The 18,422-nt window shown below is 38.1% G+C and overlaps 1 protein-coding gene across 2 annotated transcripts in view; it reads right to left on the bottom strand.

Annotated features, from left to right (window-relative positions):
- Window positions 1–18,422, bottom strand: part of hipk3b (homeodomain interacting protein kinase 3b) — a 41,502-nt gene that overhangs the window by 17,686 nt on the left and 5,394 nt on the right. For both annotated transcript variants that reach the window (XM_028013979.1, XM_028013978.1), the window contains exons 2-3: window positions 12,767–14,081; window positions 2,997–3,120 (exon numbers count right to left, since the gene is read on the bottom strand). In XM_028013979.1, coding sequence (XP_027869780.1) covers window positions 2,997–3,120; window positions 12,767–14,081 — 1,439 coding nt within the window. The remainder of the gene's footprint in view (window positions 1–2,996; window positions 3,121–12,766; window positions 14,082–18,422) is intronic.

The following is an 18,422-nucleotide window of genomic DNA, read 5'->3' as shown; positions in this document are numbered from 1 at the left end:
CCAATTAGGATAATTCCCTCGGCGGCCTTTACACTTCTAACCTCACTTAACTTCTTTATTTTTTTTTACAAGCTGAGTAGTGACAAAGACAAAAGAAACAGCTGCATCACTTGCAGTTTTTTTCTTTTTAAGCTACAAGGCAGAACGATGATCTATAACTGCTTACAGAATCGCAGTTTGTCATGTCATGAGAAGCCTTGTATCCTTGTAAAGTATAAGATAGTGAGACCAGGCAATGAGGTAAGAAGAGGAGGACCGAGAGAAGAGGAAGAGCCAAAGTTATAAATATAATATGCTGCGTGGGATGGAACAAGACCCCAAAATGAAAGGTAAGAAGAAAGGGGGAAGACGGGCTGCAGAAACTTCACGAGCTGCAGCCAAATCATCCGGTGACCCCGGGATGACCAGCAGGCAGCTGCTTGGCAAATTAAAATAAGTTTAAATTAGTTATCATTCCAACGTTGCTTCTTTTAAACTCATCTATTGTACTTAAAGGCACAAAGTGATGTGAAAAAAGTATTTATCCTGCTCCTGTTTAGTTAGAACATCAACAAAAGGTAATGCTAGATAAAAAAAATTCCTGGGTAAATACAAACCACAAATTTCAAATCAAGACCAGAATACTGCCAGGTGGAACAAAACAAAAAACAAAAATCACCCTGAAAGAAACTGCCTGAAAACACAAGTAAGGCTAAAAGGTTTTATGAAGCAGCTGAGCTATACAAATAAAAAAAACATAGATGAGACGCAAAAACCACAGACACCTGTCAGACTGAAAAGGGTTACAAAGTCACAATACACAAATGGAGAAAATCAACATCTCATCCAAGAGTTTCCAGATGAAAAGACATCTGCTGACCAAAAGGAGTATAAAGGCTCCACTTTGATGATGCCCAAGGTGAGAAAATATTCCGTGGACTAACGAGATGAAGTGGAACGTTTACGAGTGTCTGGACGGATCCCATCTGCTGTAAAACTAACACTGCATTTTATAAAACAGATCTAAAGCAAGAGCCGAACATGATGGCAGTGGGATGGTCTGGGACTGATTTGCTTCTTCAAGGCCTGGACTTCATTGATGGAACCATAAAGAAGAGTCCAGCCATCAGTTTCTGACCAAATATGGCTGAAATAAAACAACTTTGTCAAGAAAAGTGGTCCAAAATTCCTTCCAAGTGATGTAAAAGACTATTGCCAGCTATCAGAAATGCTTGATGGCCATTGTTGCTGCCAAGGGTGACCCAATTGGTTATTAGATTCAGGGGGAGCAATTACTTTTTCACAGAGACTCACAGCGGCTTAGATTTACCCGGTTTGTCTTTGTTTAACAGTAAATGTGTGCGATGATGAGAAGTAGCTTTAAAAAAAAGCAAACAGAAGCAACATATTAGGGAGCAAATATTTTTTTACAGTTTATTTCAAAGATCATTTGTGCCACTGAGAACTTTACAATGCACAAATAATTTTGCTCTTTGATGGCTTCGATTGACCACTGTGGACATTTCCATAACCTCTTGCTGCACTCTGCTTTACGACAGCAGTCAGGACTTGGCAGAGGTAGACATGTGGGACAGGTGTCGCATAGCACAGGTTACTCAGAACATTTCAACAAAGAATAACAAGGAAGCCCACTCCAACTTTCCATTTCTGTCACTGATTTACATTTGGTGGGTTTTGATCTCTAGCCAATAAATTTACACACGCCTTTCTCTAACTTCTACTAGTTTTCAAAGTCATTGTCTCCTACAGTGGCAATCTATTCCAATATATTTTTTGTAGAATTTTTTTGCTCTGTCCTCATCTTATCAACTCCAGACAGTCCCATATTAAATTTAGAAGGTCCCCCCGAGATATTTCAAAAGCAGCTTTGCCGACAGACCGACTTGTTCTTATGAAAACAGATTAATCATCTTTAGACTTTGGTGCCACTGTGCTCAAGTCAAATCTCCTTTCGGAGATGTTGAGTTATCTCTTCTGTCGCAGTTCTGTGGAGGGTGAAAAATGATGCCAGAGCACAAAAATACATCGCTGTGAGTGCAGCGTTGTAATATAGGATGCTGCAAGGGACAAAAGAGGATCTAACTGAGACTCTGTTGGCAGGTTGTGAGTATACACGGCTCTGCAGTGGGAGGGGGTGGGGAAAGCCGCTCAACATAAGCCCGATCTGTCTAGTCCAAGGAAGATAAGATCAGGGGTCCGCTGAGAGGGGGAGGCATTAAAACAGCTCCCAGCATACATACCATCATTCACTAGAATGTGCTGTTCTGCTCACTGTAGCAAACACCAATCCTTCAGGTAAGTATGTCACCAAGAAACATGTTTACACCTTCTGCATTTTTCTCACTGTAAGTTACATGAGCAGTGTATCTTCATTGGTTTAATAAGCTATCACCATGTTTGTTTTACAATACTTTCCATAAAATGTCACTATTTTAAAAGTTTAAATACTGTAATAAATGTCATAAGTAAATGTTACACTTTGACATTTATTTATGATTTAAGTTGATTGACATTGCACTGAACTTCATTTACATTTCAATGAAAACATGCTTTTTGGAAAAAAAAAGCATGTTTACTGGCATAAAATGGAGAGAACTTAAACAGGGGAAAACTGGCTAATAGGAAAGCTTCTTTGTAAGTAAACCCAGAAACAAATACAATGAACTCCATCCTTTGTAGGTGAATAGAAAAGAAGAAAAAGTAAGAGAGGAGAGATGATGGACGCAATCAGCCTCTCCAGTTTCAAGGTGGAAATAGGAGACGGAGAGGCTGTAGATATGGGTGTAGCTTCAAAGGAAGGAAAGTCCACTTAAAAACATTAAAGCCCAGAAGAAAACAGGACCCAAAAAAAGAGACTGAGTCATGAAAGATGGGTGCAAAAAAAGGAGAAAATCCTGAATGAGTCATATAACAACATAAGCTCTGTGCGGGGATGACAAAATCTTGACAAATATAGCGGCCAAAAAAACGTGAGAGGTGAGAAGAAGGTTGTTTACCTGGTCGTACTCCAAGGCCCCGGGGTAAAGAGGCCAGCCCAGAAAAAGCTCAGCAATCACACAACCAAGGGACCACATGTCTATGGCTTCACAAAACGGCAATCCCAAAATGATCTCTGGAGCCCTGTGGGACAGATAATACACACACCTGTGAGTCCAAAGCAAAGTGCAATAGAAAAAACTTAGACATTTTAATCACAAAATACCGACATGTTTAAAACGTGTTATTTAAAAAACATTTTTACACACAGAAAGGGTGTGCAGCGGGACGGCATTATGAAAAATCTTTGTAAAAGTCTACACAAAAACAGAAGTTACAGTATTAAAATAGAATACAAAATAAAAGAAAAGTCCTTCATTTTGAAATAAATTCTATAAGCACACATTAGGCTTTTTGTATTTGTGCAGTTAACACCTGTTTGATAAAGCTGTGTGATTCCTGATGACGTTCGCTTCGATGGGATTGTCGTAGATGTGTAATAGAGCTAACCGATGCATAAGCCGGTGTTGTGTGTGTGACAGAGCCAAGTTGCAGCCTGCTGTGGCAGTGGGTAAGCAGGTCAGTCACAGTGGGACCAAAACTTTGACAGACCTTCCTGTCTGGAAACAAAGTAAGTCCTTTTTTTCCTATGAGGCGCCTCATTGTGACTTCATAGCTAATCATTTTATTACTTCACTGGGATTATGAAAGGAGGCTCTAAGAACCAGTAAGATGTGTGTAAAAAAGATGCAACGTCTCATTGTTCATTTAACAAAAGTCAACCAAGACTGATAAGTATAATCAGAATATTATTTTGTCTGTTAAATCATAATTACATAAAAAAGCAAAGAACTGACATTTATTTCAAGTTCAGTATTCCTTTCTCAACTTGCATAGGTGACAGTAATAGAAAAGCAAACGGGGAAACTTGAGGAATGGAGATCTGTTTCACTTCTGTTCAGCAAATAAATGTGAAACTGTTTACCAGCATGAAACAATCCAGAGGATATAAATGATCTAAAGAGTGACGCAGGATCTTCTGTTACATCCTGTGTTTGCTGTTCCACAAAGCTCAGCATACCAACCAAGAGAGTCCTGCACTTTCATGTTGGACATATTTAAAGTGACCCAGGAAATGCCTCCTCCATGACATCCTTCGAGCCATATGGGGCTTAAAGCATGCGGGGCGTGTACAGCAACAGCAAGTCTGAGGCTTGCTAAATTGGGTTTTAGATCATTTTATCACTCAGCAAAGACAATTGCAAGCAACAGTTGGCGGGTTTAGCCAACACTGCTTTAGAAAAGCACTCAGGAAGTTATGCTGGCTATTTCAATCTCACAAGCATGTTTTAAATATATATTATTTTTTCAGGACAATTTTGTTATTTTTAATTTCATAGAATGAAAGTTTTATTAAATCAAAACAGCTTGGCATATTTTCCATGTCATTACATAATAAACGTGCTATATTTGTTGGAAAAAAAAAAGTCAGCTGCTTTGCTTATACACTAAACTTCCCTTATCACACACCACTGGACAAGAGCTCTTTACGGCTGTTTCTTAATCCGACTCCCGCTCACTTTATGACCATTATCCTGCTTTGGCAGAGTGGATATTTATTTTGGAAAAATATCTTCCATAGTATTTAATGAGAGCCACTGAGTCTTTTAGTGAGACACTGGAGTGACAGATGTTTTGTAATCAGCCCCTAACAGTCATTGATTCTGTTGCACTTTAAGCAACTTCCTCACTGAAAGTCTTGTCTGACGGTGGATGAATGCATACAGTTTTCCAGCGTATGAATCCTGACTTAATCCTACTTTCCTTGTATTCTGTGGTCCTCACTCCTCACAGCTGCATCCATCAAATTAGTGCAACAGTGAAACTAAAATGAAGCAAAAATAAACTAGAAAACAGCACATCTTTGTAGTATAGCCTGAAGAAATAAGTGGAGGTTGCCATAGTTGCATGGTTCCATCCAGATCAACCCAAGGAAGGCTTTGTCTCCCTCCTTTCAAATCAAACCTGTTTTTCATTCTAAGAATATGACGTAAAACCCCAGGAGCCAATGAACGGCAGAGTAGCAGAAGCTTTGTGATGTTTCCACCATGTGCAAAAACCACAGAACAGATACTGTAGATGGAAACAAATTCAAACGCTGACGTATCTCGTCTTCCTCAGGTGCGTCGCACAGTTGTGTCATGACAGATAATACAGAAGGAAGGCGAGTATTGTTTTACTGCAAAATTCATCAATTCATCAAAGCAACACCTAAAGGAAGAATTATAAAAAAAAAAAAAAAACTATTCAGTCTATTTGTTACAGTCAATTCAATTGTGATGCTTTTGAGATCGGCAAAATCACAAAGGATCTACAAATGAAAGGTGAATCCTATCAGATCTGCTGACTAACAACATTGAAAGTGAATGACTAAGAACCAGACATTAGTTCTCAGCAATGTTACTTTCGCCTCATACCTATAAAGGTTCCCGCACTGTCTCTTGTGTTATGTAAGAAACACTTAATAAAACCCATTAATAACAATAAAGAGAGATTTTAAATAACAAGAAACACAAATGTTCCAAATGCAAGCAGTAAACACAGACTCGGTTTATATCAATTGTCTCAAGTATGACGCCAATCCCAGAGTGAAACCAAAACAAGCTCAATCAGCGGTATCATGCTTTTGCTTCTTTGGCAAAAAAACAAAGTAGCTCAATAAAACTCCCTGGAAACACATCATCTCTCTCTCTATCTGTGCTCAGTTGTTTTAGTATCTGCAGCTGCCACACAAACACATCTCGCTGCCTACTGCTCAGTTACATATTGTAAGGAAATGTTTTGTTTGTAAAACAATGCAAACATGATGGTTTTTGTATGCACTAAATTACTGACTGAGGTTTGGAGGGACATATCAAATAATGTAATGAGTCAGCTCCTCTATCCTGATATCCTGAGTATGAGCAAGTACTCAAACATGTCTGCCTTTCTGTCTTTATTATTAATACATTTATGTATGATGAAGTCCAATCTATCTCCTGTTGCTTTAAATCACCAGAGGTAGAAGAGGCTGAATAAAAACCTGAGAAAAAAAAATATACATGAAACTTTACTTAAAAACCTAACCACATGAAACAAACTTACTTTTTGCCAACTAAAGAAACAACTAATTTCCGCATGGCTTTGTTTGCATTAGGAGACATGTTAGTGGGCATAATTTAACTTCATCATCATTTTTTATTCATGGCCATTATACCAATGTCCAGAAATAGCCCTGTAATTCGCCCTGTTCTGTCCTCGAAGGGAGAGGTGGTGTGTAAACTGCCCACAGCACAGCAAACATGGCTGGCCACACCTTCAGAGCTGATCAGTGTGTGCAGCGTGCTCACACAGGTCTTTAACCGAAACTGAGAATCCGAGAAACTCAGCAGGACTCAGACAAAAGTATGCTTTAAAGCTCAGTCACAACGAGAGACCGACAACATGGCTGCTTCATAATGAGAGAGCAGAGGCTTAAAGCATGTCTCTTCCAGGAACTGTAATTCCACACACTCTCTGGGCATCCTGCATTATTAAGTGTAACACAAAGGCAGCTTTGCAAAGGGAGGAAGAGGCGCATGCACTCTGTTGCACTCTGATCTGCCCAGACTTTAGATTAAAGACACAAAACTTTAGACACGTTTTACTGATTTAAACTAAGCTCTGTGTCAACATGGAGGTTACTTCCCCCAGGTTAGGTATAAACTCGTTTCTGTTGTTTTGAGGTTTAATACAATTAATGCTTGAAAGCTTATGAGTCTAATTCTGTTATTCAGGTCATTCTAAAGTAGAGAGTAGACAAAGAACATTTAATCATTTGCATTCTTTGAAAATTGAAACACATTTCTTAGGCATTAAAATTGCTGCAATGAGTCAACTTTGAAATTTTAATATGGAGATTTTGTGTATCCATAAAGTTAAGCTACAAATCTAGCAAATAAAGACAATAACAATTAAGATATCCTTGACATCCTTGAAAGTGAAGCATCATGGCCTCAGTCTCAAAATATACCATCTCAAGTCATTTTATTCAAATGAATATGAAATGCACAGCATGAGGTTCATTTTAATCACTGAATGATGCTTTCATCTTCTCCAGCAGTTATACTACCAGCTTCAATGGGCATGCTGAAAAGATTAGCTTTTACTGTAAAGTAGCAATGTAAGACCACTTAATGTTCCTGGACCTCAGCTTGCAGCTGGAATAACATCAATAATCTTGCAAGAGACAGGATAATTATGTTTTCATTGAGCTCATATTTGTTCATTTTTTCTGTTATGAATAATATCTAACCCTAAAACGCCATGTGGAATTAATAGCTGACAACTGAAATGTAATGTTTAATTTATAGATTTTGTTTTTACTGCAACATTGGCATCAAAGTATATACACAGAACTTCACTATTTTCCCAATACCAGCAGAGACATTTTTAGCTAGAATGGTGAAGTAGAGCAGATGTTTGTCGTGGACACGGGACAAAAGTTGGCTGCACAATGTAATAAAAGTGCAATAAAATTTACAACAGACGGGAGAACACAATCAATGCATTATACTAGGATTTGTTTCACCTCTTTTCCAAGTTTTAAACGGTGCGCAAGAGCTTAAGACCAAAAAATATAAAAAGAGAGCAGTAAAAGGTTTTAAAAAAGCGTCTGTACTCTTCATTAGCCAACACACAAAACAAGTTTGTGAGGCTGTCTGAAGCGCTACCTAATCACAGAGCTACTTTGCAAAGAGAGGTTTGCAAAGTAGCTTTCACAAACATCTGCATAAACCCAGTTATATCTAGTAGGATGTCCTTGTATGATATTGTTTATAAAGGGTTATTTTTTTAAGAATAAGAGCATATCCTAAATCAAAGAATGTAGCATGCACAGATCCCAAAACATAAGGAAGCACAGATTGCCCAGCAGGTGACCGATTAGGCTGGTTATCAATCTGGCTAGATAGACTGACCCACGTATCAGGCGCTCAAATACACGATGCTTTTTTTTTTCTTACTCTGGTCAGTGAACAGACAATAGAGACACATTTCCACTCACTTCCACTAACCAGAGATCTCTCCGATATAAAAGTATCTGCTCAGAAAAACCCAACGTTAGCAGAGATAATAAATAAAAAGTAACAGGTTGAACAAAATGCATTAAAAGCAAAATAAACAATTCATCTAATGTATTAATAGGTAAGATTTTACTTTTCAACATTTTCTGTTTCTCCTAAATACTCAATGCTGCTGACATTGAGGAAGCACTGATAAAAATGTTTGCCCTGTATCTGGTTCTTTATCTTTATTTTTTATTTAATTTACATATCTGTAAACATAAAGTATCTTGTTGTTCATAAAAGATGAGTAGTATAGTACCGTTTTATCTATAACTAGAAATAAATTTGGTCACTAGTCAAGAGAATTTTATTTTTAAACTTCTAAGGGGATGGTGAAAATAGAATATAACATTCCGAAAATTCAGTTCAGCTAAAATAGATTAACATATTTTTAATATTTTGTTTATGTCACCTGAAGCTCCAAAAAATAGACTTGTCCAAAGTGTAACAATGTAACTACAAAAATACAGAAATCAAAATAATAACACAATAAATAACACAACTAACAAAAAAAGTCTAATAAAAAAACCAAACAAGTACAACATAGCTTTACTAAACAAAACTAAATGCAACGTGGCATTAAAAATAGACTAAAAACAGATGAGCTGGCTGACCTTGAGTTAGTAGGTGGGAGGTCTCTAGTGTTTCAGGCTGTCTGTTTTAGACTTTGGATGCCGACGTGTTTCACCATCTATAGAAGTCAAAGCAAACTGGCCAGAGTCCCATGAACTATTTTAAGTCATCCTCTCCTCTCGGCCTCAGCAACGCTGCTCCTTCACAGTATGCTTTGCGTATTCTTGCCAATGATGCAGAGTGCAAGTTAAATGGCGGTAGGCTACATGTATTTGGTTTTGAGTCATTGCTGCATTTCTGTCCCAACACTGCAGTCAAGTCAAAGCCACCACACATGCTATTGATAAAATGTATGACCTGTAAAAATATACAGAAGTTGCACAAGACTATTTCATACAGTTATTTTGACTGATGGGGTCAAAAAAATCTAGTTATAATCTATTTCATCCATCAATTTGTGATGATAATGATGAAATATTTAACTGGTTTTATTTATTTTTTTTTAGTTTAACTAATATGCAACCCACACAAGTTGAACTGAGAATCCACATTGTGCCATAACACATCAAGCTTATGAGTTTATAAAACCTTTTCTCCAAGGAGATAAAAAACACTGACTGTAGCCCCAGGAACTACATAAACAATTAAATGATTACAATGGAGACTGGAATTACAAGCGCCACTTCAAACCAAGTTGTGAAATCAAGGAACATTTTTCTTTAAGTGTAGAGATCAGAAGTCCCGACACATCTCTAACTCTTCAACGCATAGTCAGCTCCCAGATAGCAAGATGTTAAGAGTACTCTTAGCAGGTCAGAAATTATGCTCTAATAGGAATATTTTTTGATTGATTGATTGAATGCATTTTTAAAACTAAGCCATAAAAACTACAATGATGTTTTCAAGAAAAATATGAACTAAAATAGCATGATAAGCTGGTGGCCAACGAACTTTTACATCACATGGCACAAAACAATAAAGTCTTCATGTTTCTAATCACTTCGCAGTGCCAGCACAAGTGTGACAGTTTCTATCTCAACTGAGTGCAAATATTATACAATGTATGCATGCCTAATGAATATATAATAAGTTTGTTGCATGGAGTCTGAATTTAGTTATTTATTTTTGACTGCAGGAAGTATCTGAAGCGCTTAGTCGTCATCATCACACACAAACAATGTTTAAATTCATTTGTGCAAAGAGATTGTCATAAACTCATTCAGAGCATCATTCTCTTTGGTGCTTACTTGTAAACTCATTTGGATCAATGCACGTACTAAATCAAAATGATGCAACAAATCCACAAAAGAAACACAACAGTGGTTAGACATCAATCTATATCATCACAGCTTTACAAACATTGCATTTAGAAGCAACAGGCGTCTGCAGCTGATAATGCAAACAGAAGATTTGAATTGTGTTGTATCGTACAGTATCAAGTCATAACAGTAGAAGATGTATCTATAAGCAGGGGCTTCGCCGTTATTCTGCTGACAGGAACAGGGTTTGTCTTGGTTATCCAGGGTTTTTCCCAGTGTATCATCACTGGGAAAAACCCAGTTATGATACATAACTGGGTTTTGTATCTGCCAGGCTTTACTCGCTCCCCCCACCAGGCTAAGTGTAATTTCTTTACTCTAAATAGGGCTTTTTATACACGAACAACAGTGACAGTCATGACTGATTAAACTAGGTTTATAGCTGACTCATTGAACTAGGCATGAGGGGGTGTGCGCCAATTGTGCTGTCCCTTCACCTGCCCGTTGGCCTCACATGCTATTATTTCCAAATTAATAGCTTCTAAATTTTTTGCAACTTTCAACATTTTTTAACACAAAAACTTGGTGGGCCACTGGTGGTAGTGCCCCTACAATGAGATTAGCAGGTTTTCTGAGGGAAACCCTGCCATCATAATCAGCCAGAACAGTCGCTGACCTCAAAGGGTGCCCTATGAACTGTCGAGCATCTAATGCCCTGGAAAACTTTATCCTCCGATTACTTCTGCACATTGTAACTCTAGTTTCCATAATGTAAACAACCACTTCCCCCAATGAAGCACTCTGTATTTTATGTCAAACTAAATTTAAGCAGACATCCCTGTGAGACCATGCTTAGTGGGTAAGCACTGCAGTTCAACATTCCAAGAGCAGTTCAATCATTTCTTTATGAGCCTGTTTCCGCAGCACATTATTCAACTTCAGTGAAATCAGACAGACCCCTGACTGACATTATTACCAAGTCAGCAGAGGTATTGATGTATGTTGTATCAAAATACAGCACCACGCATGACGTGAGAAGCGGCTGTTCACCAAAGTTTGAGGCTGACAGCTTGACGAATGCCAGCAGCTATGGTGTTCACTTCCTCCAACCACAAAAGCACAGAAAACTATGACAGCTCTATTTTGAGCGACTTCCTGAAATAAAGAGCGTTCACAACAACGCTAATAGCTTCTACAGAAACAGCTCATTGAATGAGAAAGGATTAATGAAAATGTCCCCAGAAAAAATTTTTCCACTGCTCACGTGTAGCTCAATGAAAGTATTCTCTGCTCACTTTGAACAATGAGAAAATCGACTGGAAATGCAAATGCAGACAGTTATCAACTCTCTTTTGCATCAATTTTCATTGATAATCTGAATTCCCAGCAAAGCATGCTGATTCATTTCCTTAGTGTGGAGGCAATGAAAATTATTCAAATATTATGTAAATGATGCTCACAATGACAGCTAGCACTTTATGCCACTGTCTTCTACCCAGACAGAGAACCCAAATTTAAACTGCCAACCACACATATGCATATAGGGGATAAGTGGGAGTTTAACTGTAGACAGGTCTGATAATACCTCACTCAGTGTAATTCTCTAGTGACCATAAAATATCCTACTGCATGCTAACCATCTATTAAAGTGTTTTCCACAATGTAAAATCAATAATTTCAGTGACTGCATGGCTCTTTAATATGACAGAATCTGTCTGATTTGCTATTGAGCATAAAATTTAATTTACCTAACATTTTAAGCAGAGAATGGTGTTTATTATTTTAATAAAAAAAGGTCTAAAGCTAAGCTTATAAAAAATATCATTCTGCATTTAAAGCTCTGTAAAGCTGTTTTAGTGTATATTTCACGCAATTCACAATAATAAGTCAACTGTTGACTTATTGTCAACTTTTACTGGTAAAATGAAATTCTAAAAAGAGAGTAGTGACGCACTGGACAAACTAGAAAAAAAAACTTTGGGTTAACTATAGTCCTCAAAAACTTGGTCACAACTCTGGTAACTAAATAAATGTTCAATCCAGCATGTATTTTTCACTCTTCTTTTGACATAATAATATTTTTCTTACAGTAGATGAATGTCATGCGCCATTGTCAGGCTCCTGACAAAGGCACTTTGGGTCTTTCCATGAAGAGAGCAATGAGCCTGAAGCAGAAAAACACTTCTAAGAGGTGCCTTGCAAAAGATAAAAATCACCCAATTAGAGAAGCACAGAGGAATTGACTGGTGCCAGACTGAGTAGTCAGAAACTCAAAATTATATTCTTCTCCTTTTGTGCTTACAGCCTCTGTTTCACATGGAACATGCAACATTCAGAAATGTTGGGAATTTGTATAGGTGAGGCAAGGTAAATGTCATATATACTCTGAAAAATATACATACAGCCTTGTGCTTTACCAATGCTAACCAGGCTAAGTGATATTATAAGACACATTTACAACTGGTTTGTATCTGACATATGAACTTAGTAACTACAAGTATCAAGTTGTTTTGCTCAAGTTGTTGTTTTTTGCTGGTGAATTACAATATAACTTTCATAAATATAATCAGCAACACAGACTGGATAAAATTTTCACAAAATCTGTCAAGTGTGATTGTTATATTTACAAGAACCAAGGACATCAGAAATCAGTTAGCTGTAAGGTCACATGTTTAATCCAAAGAAGGCGTCTCTTAAATATGAAGGTTGTTGTAGAATATATGGATGAGATTTCATTAAAAGAGAACAATTGGAATTTCCAAATTAAATGTGTTTACTATGTACTGAGCAAGAAACCTTTATCCTTGTACTCACCTATAGTACCGAGACTGAAGGTACGTCGAACACACAGCTTTGGACACGTGACTGGCTGAGCCAAAGTCTATGACCTTCACCCTATAGGGCTGCCTCACTGGGTCCACCAGCATTATGTTCTCTGGTTTTAAGTCTGCATGAATCAGACCCATGCTCTTTAATTTTTTCAGAGCTGTAGCTACCTGCTGTAGCACCGGTCTTATCACCTTCAATGGCAGCGGGCTGAACTTATTCTGCTTCAGGAAATCATACAAATTTTGCTCAAGCATCTCAAATACGAGGCAAGTGTGGCTGCGGTGCTGGAAGCATTCAAAGGCCCGCACCAGGTTGTGCTCATCAGCGTTCTCCCCACTCAGGCGAGCAAGGATCCCAACTTCAATCTGACCCTGCCTTGCGTATGAAGGGTGGTTCTTCAGGATCTTCACAGCCACAACCTCCCCAGTTCCCCTCTTCCAGCACTTCACTACCTGGCCGAATGTGCCTCGACCCAAGAAATCTAGCACTTCGTAAGTATTCTTCATGGAACACAGGACTTCGTGCTGTACTACCTGATAGTCCCCATCACCTCCTCCTGTCCCTCCAGTTGCACATACACCCCCATGCCCTACACCCTGTTTGGAGGGGCCTCCCCCAGCCCCAACAGCCGTCGGCGCAGTAACGGCTGCATTCCCCACATTCGTCGTTTGCAACATGGCAGGCAACATAGACAGTTCCTCCACAATCTGCATGGTGCTCCCTCGGTTATCCAGGTCCTCACTTTTACGTTTCAGCCCACATCGTTGAGAGCTGTCAGCTGAGTTCAAACTTTCACAGTTCTCCTCTCTGTCACCCTTCTCCCGCTCTCCTTCTTCCTCAACTCCCCCACTGCAGCCCTCTCCCCTTCCCCCTCCTCCTGCTCCTGTTGCTCCACCGCTGCTCCCACTTTCTTCAACCGCCTGATGCTGCTGCTCCTTGCCCTGTGAGTCGACGACCCTCGCCTCCTGTTGCTGCTGCTGGGCTGCAAGTGGGCCTGGTCCCCCTCTTCTTTTACCAGGCTGCTGTCTTTGTACACCACGAACCACAACCGTCTGCACGGGATACTGCTGTCCTCCACGTACTCTCAGGCCCACTGCTAAGTCTCGGTTCACAAACGAATGGGCTTGTTTGGTCGCGTGTGCAATGCCAACGGTTCTGCTGTTCAGAAGGGTTCGCGGATGTGCCCTCTCATGGTACACACAGCTGCTGGGCTCAACTTTGAGTTTCTTCACACTGCTAAAGGCACTTGTCTGGGTTTGATAAATGTGTGGTGGGTAGACCAAGACTTGTGAGGCCATACCTGCAAAAAGAGAACAGAGCAACATGTTACTAGTGTCCAGGATGTCATTAAGACACAACCAAAAACAAACAAGCGAGAGTAAAAACTGGAAAAGGCATAAATAGAGTAAAATATAATGTTCAAATTAAGTTGCTGTTTTCAGGATGTAGAGCTCTCTTAATTTCATTTTCTGTGTTTGTTTGGTCAAGCAATCTTTAACAAAGATGAGTTAAAGATTGCAACACTGAAGTGGTTTATTCTCTGGGCATATAAATCAACGTAATAAAGGAAGTCGACAGTGGCTCAGGACCTAAGAGTTTGTCCAGTAACCAGAGGGTTGCCAGTTCAAACACTTCACCCACCTTGCCTGCTAGTGGTAGTCACAGGGTCACAGCCTCGCCTCTGTCAGTCTGCATCAGGGCAGCTGAGGCTACAATCCTAACTTGCCACCATCAGCGTGTGAATGTGTGTGTGAATCAGGCATATTGTAGTGTGAAGTGTTTTGAGGTCCTCTGCACCTGTTAAAGCGCTATACAAGTCCAGACAATTTACAGTTTTAAGTGCATCCTTATCAACAGCTGAAACATAGTCTTTATCAATTTATCTTCTTTATCCCTTCTTAATTGTATTGACTTTTTGATCAAATGGAACAGTTTTAAACCAGACGTAACATTTACAAGTTATTATTAGTTTAATTAAAATATCAGTAACCAGTATGCCATTCTATGTAAAGGGTTCCATATAAACACATTCTCTTTCCTTGAGATTTCTACTCATGATTACAGATAACACTGGATTGTTGTCTGTAAATAGATATAAATACTAATAAAAAGCTTTATTTATTAATTTGCTCATGGAGGTGGAGGTGGCATTTTAAATATTTCATACTTATTTCATAGAAGGAGTGCATGTAGAGGAGAGCATGACACCTTCAGCATTATGTCATACCAACTGCATTCCCAGCAACACCTCCACACAGCAAATGACTAACTTCACAAAGGTTTGTCTGACCTAATCCTGCCATTTTCATGCATCCTACAGCAGGTTTCTAGGCAACCAATTCTGAGAGGATAGGAGGGAGATAAAGAGAGTAGAACAAAGTTAAAAATCATCATTAGCCCCACATGTCTAATTACATGAGGCATGCTTTATTCTTATACTCCTCCTTTTAATCAGAGTGTATGTTTGATCGAGAAAAAGATCACTCTCAAATGATATAAAAGCTACATTAGGCTTGTGGGCATACATGGACACATTTTGCTGTTTTTCCTAAAAGGCGATACAAACATTGTGTCTGTGGTGGCAAGTCATGTATTATTCAGATTATTCAGGACTTTAGTCAACACAGTAAAACTGACACGACTCTGAATGTACTCATACATCAAACACAAACTCCTTCCTAATGTATTTCTAGCTTTACTTTTACCAAACTATATTTGAGACTCTCATCGATCCTGCAGGAGGTTTACAATTTGGCTGGTTTTAAATTACATTTGAAGATGAACAAATCATACTTTTTCTGGCTGATATTGATTTCCAACTTTTTTTTTTTTATCTGATCTGCTGGTTCTAATTCTGACTTATTCAAATGTTTCTTTTTCTAAGGACTATAACATATATAAAGTAAAGAATGTACCCATTTTCTGTGAGTACATCAGAAAACAAAAAGAAAATTACAAGATTTTTTCCATGCCCTGGGATGTTCTATAATTTATCAAATATATCGGGACTATAAACATGATCGGTTTAAAGGTCGAAAATGTTGGGAACCCTTAGTTTTGATATATTTAAAGTAGAAGGGAAAATCCAACAGTTCACTATGAGAACCAATCAAGACACAATTGGCCAATTATAATCTCTGGCCAATGGTTTGGTACATCGCGGTGTTACTCAGAATAACTGCAATATGTATGTCTTATGAAACTAATTTAATCAATAAAAAAAACAACCATAACGTGAAACAAGGTTTGTCAACTGGTCATTAACTGAATTTAGTTTGATTTTAAGGCATAAAAATTATTTCACTCAAAGAAAATGCAGACTTATTTATACATTTGGGGTTTCTCTGTAATTTTTCAGAAAACAAATGTGTGTTAGAAGGACTATAAGGCAAAAATAAGCAGATGACCAGTTTTAAACAGAATGCTCCATTGTGATAACATGTGCCAAGTCTGCTTACATTTTATTAGAAATAAGTAAGCAGAAGTAGACTTGTGCACAACTCCTTTTTTGGTCTTTGCTGCACAAAGAAAAAAGGTCATCAACCTTTTTTGTGAGCTCAGCTCCCCACAGTAGCTTTGAGTAGTGACTGGATCTAATAGCGTAGATAAGTTTATGTCTTTCAGACTGATTTTCTATCTTTTACAAAACATAAAGGTAGTCAAGCCAGGACTAAGAGTGTTCTAACCGTACCACAGATTTTATTATAAGAAGCAAAGAAAAGTAGGGAAATAAATAGGGAAGCTTCATAATAATGGTCTTGTTCAAAAACCATCTTCAAAAGAAGGAGCATTACTTTAATAAGCATCTTCTACGTGCTGTGCAGCACTGGAACTTATGACCTACTTTCATCTAGGGGGGAGGTATTCAATTATGTAGCAAGGCTTCAGAAGCTTCCAAACTTTAATCAATACTATATTTACAAATCTATTTTTACTTTCTAGTATTCTTTCTGAAGAGTATCCTAAAATAAATTCTTGATGGCGAGCCTACTTGGGTTATTACAGAGCACCATCAACTTTCCCTTTCACTCTGTTCACAGGAGCTTGATAAGATATTGTCTCGACAACTCTTTGCAGAGAGACATGTAAGAATAATTCAAATTCTAAAACTGATGTGATCAGAGGTGTATAAAATTTTGCCTGGTAGCATTGGTTTTACACACTTGCAGCACATTCCCTCTCCAAAATATTATAGTTGAATCTGGCTTCTCTAGGTTCCATTGTTCTGTTTCAGCCAAATGTGAAAACATTTCTAAGAAATCAGCACATCCCCTTCACCGCATTCAAAATAAACCACCTCTACTAGATAGGCTGGTTAGGAAACCACATGAGAACATAACAAAGAATCTAGTCAGACTCAAACATCACAACACCTTCCTCCCACCAATGCAGATTAAAAAATGTGCAAGTAACTACATTAATAAAGCTGAGGTAATAAGCCAAAGAAGTGCATCAATGTATACCACAAAGTATTATAAATTTACATCTGTGGTTGACTGAAATTTAGAACAGCCTCTTTTATCACAAAGCCAAAGCTTAATAAATGATTAAAAAAATATATTAAAAAAAGAATGGATTACCAACTGCCATACAAATAAAGATTCAAAATTATTAGAAAAATCTTAATTAAAGCCAACACAACAAATTGTTCCAGATATTCCCAAAACAGGACACATGTTATGGAATAACATGCATGTGCATCAGCTGAGCTGAGCATTTATGCAAAGATATGCTAAATAATCACTGAAAACAGCTAAGAACTTCCAAAACTAAGGAAACATTTGGCAGATAACTGCAAAAAAAGTGTAATTGGCAAGAAAACTATCTCACATAAATTCATTGTGCTTTTGACTCACACTGACATTTCATTACAACTATAACAAAGGTGACCCGCTAAAGCTCCTTCGCTCTCCCTTCACAGTGGGACAGACAGTCGGCTGCAAGCTACCAACTGAAAAGTTAAGTGGATCTACTGCCTTTCTTTTGATCACAGCGTTGCTGTTCGTGTCGGTGACTGAGCCTTCGCCTGAGACACGCTGGTGCTTTTAAAAACTTTAAATGGGCTTCTGTTTTGCAGCCCCAAGGGCAGAACACTGGACAGAAATGCGTGTGTGTGTGTGTGTGTGTGTGTGTGTGTGTCCATCATAGTGTCATTTTAAAATACACAAGCCAACACTATCTCTGATCATTGAAGGCAAAAATTAATAATTTTATTATTTTTTTATTATAAATGTATATAATATAAATTTATAATTTATATTATATAAATTAAATAGGTAACACAGTGCAAAGATTAGTCCTGTAAGTACAATTATAAAATCAGTTTTTAATTCAGTAATAAACAGCTAGATATCAAGATTTAAATATCTGCCTTTCAATTAAAGACAACAGGACTGAGTTGGTTAGCACAAAGTGACTGTTATGGATTCAAGTCTGTTTCAGGAAAGAGCTTTAAGTCACACAGAGGAACATCAAGCAGAGAGTCAGAGGTATTCAGGACACACCCAAACAATCTACGGTCCATTCAAAATAGACACGCCACGCATGAGGGCTACTTTGAAAATCACTTAGTTGACTGAGTGCTTTATGATTTTTAAAAAACTGTAAGATAAGCTCTTAAACCCACCATTTCTCAACCTTT

The sequence above is a fragment of the Xiphophorus couchianus genome, chromosome 4 (genome assembly GCF_001444195.1).
Source record: "Xiphophorus couchianus chromosome 4, X_couchianus-1.0, whole genome shotgun sequence".
Taxonomy (NCBI): domain Eukaryota; kingdom Metazoa; phylum Chordata; class Actinopteri; order Cyprinodontiformes; family Poeciliidae; genus Xiphophorus; species Xiphophorus couchianus.
Note: the sequence above shows the minus strand (reverse complement) of the source record. Positions and strands in the feature narration are given on the sequence as shown.